General features: G+C 41.9%; 1 protein-coding gene across 1 annotated transcript; it reads left to right on the top strand.

Annotated features, from left to right (window-relative positions):
- Window positions 1-2121: 2121 nt before the first annotated feature.
- On the top strand, window positions 2122-5441 carry LOC123053089 (70 kDa peptidyl-prolyl isomerase-like). Its single transcript, XM_044476483.1, has 10 exons — window positions 2122-2601; window positions 2703-3050; window positions 3355-3429; window positions 3526-3606; window positions 3703-3897; window positions 3983-4248; window positions 4344-4469; window positions 4567-4713; window positions 4804-4931; window positions 5040-5441. Exons 1-10 carry the CDS (start codon window positions 2364-2366, stop codon window positions 5197-5199), a joined length of 1764 nt encoding a protein of 587 aa, XP_044332418.1. The 5' UTR covers window positions 2122-2363; the 3' UTR covers window positions 5200-5441.
- Window positions 5442-7889: the final 2448 nt, after the last annotated feature.

Below are 7889 nucleotides of genomic sequence, written 5' to 3'. Positions count from 1 at the left end.
AGTTTGGCACATGTCTTCTTGTGTTTCCGTACAGCCTCTACGCTGAGGGTCGGGTCGATGTTCGTCTTCGACGAAGTCGGGGTCGCTTGCTCAGATATTAGGGAGGGTGATGACGCATGTTAGGGAGAAGTGATGATGATGACTTCGGTGTGCGATCTTGGTGAGGCCCTCTATGTGAGTTGTGCGTGGGGTATTGTGCGACAGTTTGTGACGATTTTCACTTGGCATTCCACTAATTAACTGGATACTCTCTTCTGTTTAATTGATGGATGAGCCAAAATTTTGCCTCTCTTTAAAAAACCCGCCATCGAGTATGTAGTGATTGCTTGCACTAGTGACTTGATGGAAGTTTTCTTGCAACTGCTAGTCCCAGCTATGCATTTCTCTACCCAACCTTGAAAGCTTATTCAAATTCTTTTTTTCTACAGATATGCAAAGACACCGTCTTTGGATCGGCTGACATCCGAGGGAAGGCCCAATCCAACCCAACTCTTAATGAGACGCACCCTTCTTCACACTGTTTGTTGTGGAGACCTCCTATGTGACGCATTCTGCGTCAAACAGCAGCTCGACGCACAGGGTTGACGCTTGACTGGCCCGGCCCACCAACCCAATCGTTGTTTTGTTTCCTTTCGCGCGCGACAAAAAGAGCTGAAAAATCAGCAGCAAGTAGCAGGAATCGATCCCACAAGCTCAGACTCCAACAACGAGCCATTAGCTACTACACTACACGCCACCAACTGAAGATAAAAAGTACAGAAATATATAAGAACAGACAGCAGCGTTGAGATTTGGAAAACATTTTGAAATGCCTCATTTTTCTAAAATAAAACACGAACAAAATTTACAAATCCCAAACAGATTCCAAAACGCGAACAATGTTTCAAAAATGTTTCTGAAAAACAAACAAATTACGAAAAACACGAACATTTTTTGACATCACGAACATTTTTTAGTTTAAAAAAAATAGAAAACAGGAACATTTTCTAAATTCAGCACCAAAAAACTTAAAACAGGAACTTTTTTTAAAATGCAAACAAAATTTATATTGTACGCTTTTCTGGAAACGCGAACAAAATTTTAAACATGGGAATATTTGTTGAAATTGCGAACAAAATGTTGAAATCGCAAACATTTTTTGAAAAATGAACATTTTTTCTGAAATGGTGAACAAACTTTGAAAGCAAGAATATTTTTTGAAATTCCTGAACATTTTTTTAAACATGAACAAATTTCTAGAACTATGAAATTTTTGAAAACGAGAACATTTTATGAAATTGTGAACAAATTTAATAAATGAAATTTTCTGCAATTGTAAATGGATTTTGAAAACGATAATTTTTTTTGAAATTCATGTAGATTTTTTTAAGCATGAACATTTTTTGAAAATTTGAACAATTTTTAAAGGAATAACTTTTTTTATTATTTCAACAAAAGCATTTTTTGATATCATGAATTTTTTTTAAAAATCACGAACATTTTTCAACACACGAACATTTTTTGGAAAGTTATGATTATTTTGAACAAAATCATTTGCAACATTTTATGAAAACAAGAACATTTTCTGAAAATCACGAACATTTTTTGAAAAGCGACCATTTTTGAAATTTCAAACATTTTTTGAAGGCAAGAATATTTTTCTAAATTGAAGAACAATTTTCGAACATGAGCTTAGTTTGAAAAAGATAAAATAACCTTGAAAAGGAAAAAAAAAAAGAAACAGAAAACGAAAAAGAAAAGAAAAAGAAGAAAATGAAACAGAAAAAAAAAAGAAAACAGAAAAACCAGTAAAAGAAACAAAAGACCGGTTCAGGAGGAACCTTCTAGAAGGTTCCCACAACCGGCTGGCTAGGTGCGACTGTACGCGCAAAAACTGGGCCGGCCCGCTGCTCGGTCGCTCGCCTCTGCGAAGCGCCGGCAGTTTGACGCAAAGAGTGTCAAATAGGATATTCCTTTGTTGTGGCCCAGCTGTCAAAATTATCTTCGACGAAAGAAATGTAGATAGTCCAGGCCCACAAAGAGAAACCAACGGCGACTCGGTCCCTCTCCCCTGCATCTCTGGAAGCATCCACTGCCTTCCAAAGCTCTCGCGCCCCCGTCCCCCACCGACCCTTCTCTGGAAGCATCTCCCAATCCAACCCCCTCTCACAGGAACAGGAACCCTCTAGAACACCACATCGTTGAACGCGACAATCTCTGCTCCGCCATATAAGACGCCACCGATCCGAGCCACGCCATGCTCCGGCTGCAAACAACATCCAGAACGCGCAGAGACGCAGATCGCGAGCGAGCGCGCACCCGTTAATCGCTTCATCTTTCCATTCCACCTAGAGAGCCTTTCGCGTCCACGAACCGAACCAACAATGGCCGCCGTGGAGGATGAGGCGCTGAGGGCGCTGGAAGAGGAGGACGACGCCATGATGAACGAGCCGGACGGCGAGCCCATGGACGGCCTCGACGTCGACGAGGAGGAGGAGGCCGACTCCCCGGCGACGATGAAGGTCGGCGAGGAGAAGGAGATCGGGAAGCAGGGGCTGAAGAAGAAGCTCGTCAAGGAGGGCGAGGGCTGGGAACGGCCCGAGACCGGCGACGAGGTCGAAGGTATGGATCACGGCCGTCCCCTCTGCATCCGATCATCCTAGTTATCACGCAACGTCAAACCCAACAGATAATAACCGGGATGAACGAATGTTGTATGGCAGTGCACTACACGGGCACTCTCCTCGACGGGACCAAGTTCGATTCGAGCCGAGACCGCGGGACTCCCTTCAAGTTCAAGCTCGGGCAGGGGCAGGTGATCAAGGGATGGGACCAGGGCATCAAGACCATGAAGAAGGGCGAGAACGCCGTCCTCACCATCCCGCCGGACCTCGCGTACGGCGAGGCGGGCTCCCCGCCCACGATCCCGCCCAACGCCACGCTCCAGTTCGACGTCGAGCTCCTCTCGTGGGCCAGCGTCAAGGACATCTGCAAGGACGGCGGCATCTTCAAGAAGGTCCTGGTCGAGGGTCAGAAATGGGAGAATCCCAAGGATCTCGACGAAGTTACTGGTACGTTGTGTCTAATAACTGGGTTCACGATTCCATTTCGACCAAATTACTGAAAATTTGGTGAATCCGGTTTTTGTTCTGCTAAACATCCAAAACTGTCGTTTGAAATTAACCAACGAAATAAGTTGTCACCGGATTTTTTTTTAACGAAACCTAATGATTTTGGGTTGCCGAACTGGAATGTGCGTCGGTATAATGTGAACGAAATGGTGAACTTCTTTATGATTTCAACGAAATGGTTGTCAATTTGCTCTTGCTACGCGCGATGCCACGTCTCTGACATGTTCCATGTTTGCTCACGCAGTCAAGTACGAGGCGAGACTTGAGGATGGATCCGTCGTGTCCAAGTCAGAGGGTATTGAATTCGCAGTGAAGGATGGTTCGTATCTAGTCAATTCAGTTAGCCTTGGGAAATTGAAAAGTACTAGGAATTAGCTCTGAATCGTTGACGCACAACTCTGCTTTACAATTTCAGGTTACTTCTGCCCTGCACTTTCCAAAGCCGTGAAGACCATGAAGAAGGGCGAGAAGGTCCTCCTGACCGTCAAGCCACAATGTGAGCCATTTTTCCGCAAATCTGCCATTCAGAACTACGATTGCTGTGCTCCAAAAGTATCATAAATTGATATGTACTGCATCTTACGATGGACAGATGGTTTCGGCGAGCAAGGAAGGCCGGCTTCTGAGGTTGAAGCCGCGGTGCCCCCGAATTCCACATTGCACATCGATCTTGAGCTAGTCTCCTGGAAGACGATCACCCTCATCGGTGACGACAAGAGGATCTTGAAGAAGGTGCTCAAGGAAGGAGAAGGCTACGAGCGCCCCAACGACGGGGCAGTTGTCAGAGGTGCGCGGCGCGCTGCTAATCCATGCACAACCTCGTGGAAATTGTCGGACAAGTATACTAATCTTGTATTACTTCTTGCTTGCAGTGAGACTGATCGGCAAGTTGGACGACGGCACTGTGTTCACGAAGAAAGGACATGAAGGCGACGAACCATTCGAGTTCAAGACGGATGAGGAGCAGGTCATCGAAGGGCTGGACACGACGGTGCTCACCATGAAGAAAGGAGAGGTCGCGTCAGCTAGAATACCACCTGAACATGCGTTCGGTTCCACTGAGACGAAGCTTGATATTGCTATGGTTCCTCCCAACTCCACCGTCTTTTATGAAGTGGACCTCGTTTCCTTCGAGAAGGTAACTGTGGTGGTTACTTTGTCTGTTGTTTACATATCAATCTCTGCTGCTGTCAGAAAGTGAACGCATGCTCATGTTCTGTACTTCCGTTTCAGGAGAAAGAATCTTGGGACTTGAAGAGTAATGCTGAGAACATCGAAGCAGCTGCTAAAAAGAAAGATGAAGGAAATGCGTGGTTTAAGATGGGCAAGTACGCCAAGGCTTCCAAGAGATATGAGAAGGTAAAATGCCATCAGTCTTTCAACCGGAAGTCTTGTTCTGTCAAAAACGTATCGGTACAGAATTGAGTTCTTGATATGAATCTATCCTTCGGAACAGGCTGCAAAGTACATTGAGTATGACAGCTCCTTCAGCGAGGACGAGAAGAAGCAATCCAAGGCAGTGAAGATCAGCATCAAGCTCAACAACGCAGCGTGCAAACTGAAACTCAAGGATTACAAGGAAGCAGAGAAACTCTGCGCCAAGGTGAGTGTCTTGTTGTAGACTGTAGTATCTTTCAACGGTGAGCATTTCAGCAGCACCTTGCCCTAAACGGTGGCATTATTTATTGATCAGGTTTTGGAGCTGGAGAGCACAAACGTCAAGGCTCTGTACCGGAGGGCGCAGGCGTACACCGAGCTCGTGGATCTGGAGCTGGCAGAACTAGATATCAAGAAGGCTCTGGAGATCGACCCAGACAACAGGTAGAAGCACCGTCTAATCTCTCTGGAGATCGAGCAGGCTACAGATATATCGTATCAATTTCATCTATGGGTCGTGGCTGATTTGTCATGTTTGTGTTTCTGCCCCAGGGAGGTGAAGGTTGCGTACAAGGCGTTGAAGGACAAGCTGAGGGAGTACAACAAGAGGGACGCCAAGTTCTACGGCAACATGTTCGCCAAATGGAGGAAGACGGAGAACGCCGCCGGGAAGCAGAACGCGCAGCCTATGGCCATCGACAGCACCGCGTGACGGGTCTGCCGCGTCCTGGTACAGCCGGGTCTGGAGTTTGTATCAGCGTTGTACCGTGGTTTTGGTTGTCTTGTCCTCTGTTCTGCAGCTTGTGCCTCGTCTGTGATCGGCTGCGTGCCTTGATAATGTACTCATAATTTGCTGACGTACGATTCTAGTAAAAAGAGTGTCTATTTCGTTTTAAACGAAATTTCTAGAGCTTTTATTTGAAAATAAAGTGAAATGTGTCATTAGTTCATCAACTCAAATTAATTGCACATTTTGGTTTAAGGACATTGGAAGTGATCGACCTACATATAGTCTGGATTGCGGAGTGTGACGTGGGGTACCCGAATGCATGGGAAAGAAGGTCATATTAAAAGAATCTGGCCTAAAGTTTCTAGTCTGATCAATGATTTCACCCATCCAATAGTAAAATTCAAAAGATAAAACAAAAATGACTTTTATAAAAATGTTTAGATCACTATTTTAATGATCTATAAACGCTCTTATATTAGTTTATAAAGGGAATACATAATAGAAAAGTGCAACCGTAGCATGTACTCCCTTCATCCGTGAATAAGTGTAACCTTCAGTCAAGGTTTTAAAATTTTGACCAATTTTCTAGGAAATAATAGTAGCCTTTATGGCACTAAATTAGTATCACTAAATCCGTTTTGAATGTACTTTTATAATATACCAATTTGATGTCATATATTACTAATATTTTTTATAAATTTGGTCAAAATTATAAAAGAACTTAAAACAAAAATTAGATGTGCACTTATTCACGGACAGAGGGAGTATAATGTTTAGCAAATATTCATTTCTGAGCCCGGCCCATCTGCATCCAGTTAAGAGAAAAATTTAAAAACAATACAAAACAAATTCAGAAACATTTGACTTTTTTTGTGCATGGAGGACGATTTGGTGCGCGATGTCCGTTTCAAATTTCAGCCTTTTACATTTGACTTTTTTTGTGCACGGAGGATGATTTGGTGCGCGAGGTCCGCTTCAAATTTCAGCTCTTTTACATTTAACTTTTTTTGTGCATGGAGGAATTTCAGCTTTTTTACATTTGACTTTTTTTGTGTGCATGGAGGACGATTTGGTGCGCGAGGTCCGCTTCAAATTTCAGCTTTTTTAGACGTATGAGTAGCTCTCGGAAAAAAATTAGATCAAAACCATACATATTGTAAACCTTAAATTTGTCATTTTTATCGAGAGCTGCTCAGATGTGCAAATGAGTTTAAATTTGTCCTAAGCATTTTTCATGAAAAACTCAGAATTCTTTGAGGATGATGGGCCATGCTTTTGATTTTATCTTTCTGTTGTCCATTTCAATCACTAACTATCGGAGGTGTCTTGTACTCTTTATGACAATTACTAAATGACCAAAAAATAGAAGCCCAGAAAAGCTCTAAACTTTTTCCCATTGTAAGGGTCTGCTCGGATCGTGGGTCTTGCATGAATAGTAATGAAACCAAATTCTATTATAATATTTTTTGCAAAAATATTATAAATATTAAAGATATTTTTTGTGAAATTTGAAAATGTTAGCATTTTTTAAAACATCACGAATTTAAACAATGTTCATAAATTTATATATTCTTCAAGAATATGAAAAACAATCATGAATCTAAAAAATGTTCACGAGATTTATAATTATTAATTATTTTTTAATGCTCATGAATTTTAAATAATATTAGCAGTTTTAAATAAATGTTTGTAAATTTTAAAAACATTCACAGATTTTTGTTAAATGACCATGATTTTGAAGAAACCATTTATGAATTTTAAAATATGTTCAAGAATTAAAATTATGTTCCTGAATTCAAAGAATATTCATAAATTTGAAAAATAGAAACATAAAAACAAGCAGGAAAATATAAACAAGGAAAAGATTAAAAAAAGATGAACAAAACCTTTCCAAAACTGGAAGGACCTGCTTACATGGATAACCTAATAGGGCCTGCCTCCACATTATGCATGGAATGTGAATTGTCAGAATAACTATTCGGACAAAAATAGAATTTATTCCAAAACTGAATAATGGCGCGGCAAAACGCATGTTACCCTCTAGTTCAAATCATAGCCCAGTGGTAGAACTAAAAAAGGCATCTCTTGAGTCTTGAGGTTGGGTATGTTGGTCCTAAAAAGAACGCTACCCATAGATCGACACTGAAGTGCAAGGTCCCATGTGAGACATGAGCAAAACTATATGTGATGTAGGTTTTTATTGTTGTTGCTAAACAATCAAGTATAAGGGTGGTGTCCGAATGAGGTATTATTCACTGCTTGGAGTTACAATTTGAGTTGCTCAAATGCAAAAGAAGCCAGGTCCCTAGCATAGATTGGAGGAATGAGACCATATTTGGTATGCTAATATGTCAAACATTTTGGAGACCTATTGTGTCGCGGTGGCAACATCATTCAGAATGGTGCACGGTGGCCAGGTATTTTGATCTGCTACTTGATTCATGAAGGAGGAAATTGATGGGCCCTTTTCCGGAGATGTAGTTAAAGGAAGTGTAATAAAGTAGACCATGGACTTAACACTTTTGCAAGCACAAACATGCACGTGGTTAGCAGTCACCAACCCTCCATGTTTTGGGGCCTCTTTTATTCATAGGAGAAGTGAAGGGAAATTATATGAACATGAAATGTTCCTATGGTGATACTATTCTACCATTTCACTCAAAGGAATGGAC

Source organism: Triticum aestivum, chromosome 2D (genome assembly GCF_018294505.1).
Source record: "Triticum aestivum cultivar Chinese Spring chromosome 2D, IWGSC CS RefSeq v2.1, whole genome shotgun sequence".
NCBI classification, from domain to species: Eukaryota; Viridiplantae; Streptophyta; class Magnoliopsida; order Poales; family Poaceae; genus Triticum; species Triticum aestivum.
This window is presented reverse-complemented; position numbering and strand designations above follow the sequence as displayed.

Bases quoted from the DNA above. Each gene is read 5' to 3' on its own strand.
- LOC123053089 (XM_044476483.1), top strand. From the start codon at position 2,364: ATGGCCGCCGTGGAGGATGAGGCGCTGAGGGCGCTGGAAGAGGAGGAC. The intron at 2,602-2,702 runs GTATGGATCACG...GTTGTATGGCAG, and splicing joins GACCGGCGACGAGGTCGAAG to TGCACTACACGGGCACTCTC. The intron at 3,430-3,525 runs GTTCGTATCTAG...TTACAATTTCAG, and splicing joins TGAATTCGCAGTGAAGGATG to GTTACTTCTGCCCTGCACTT.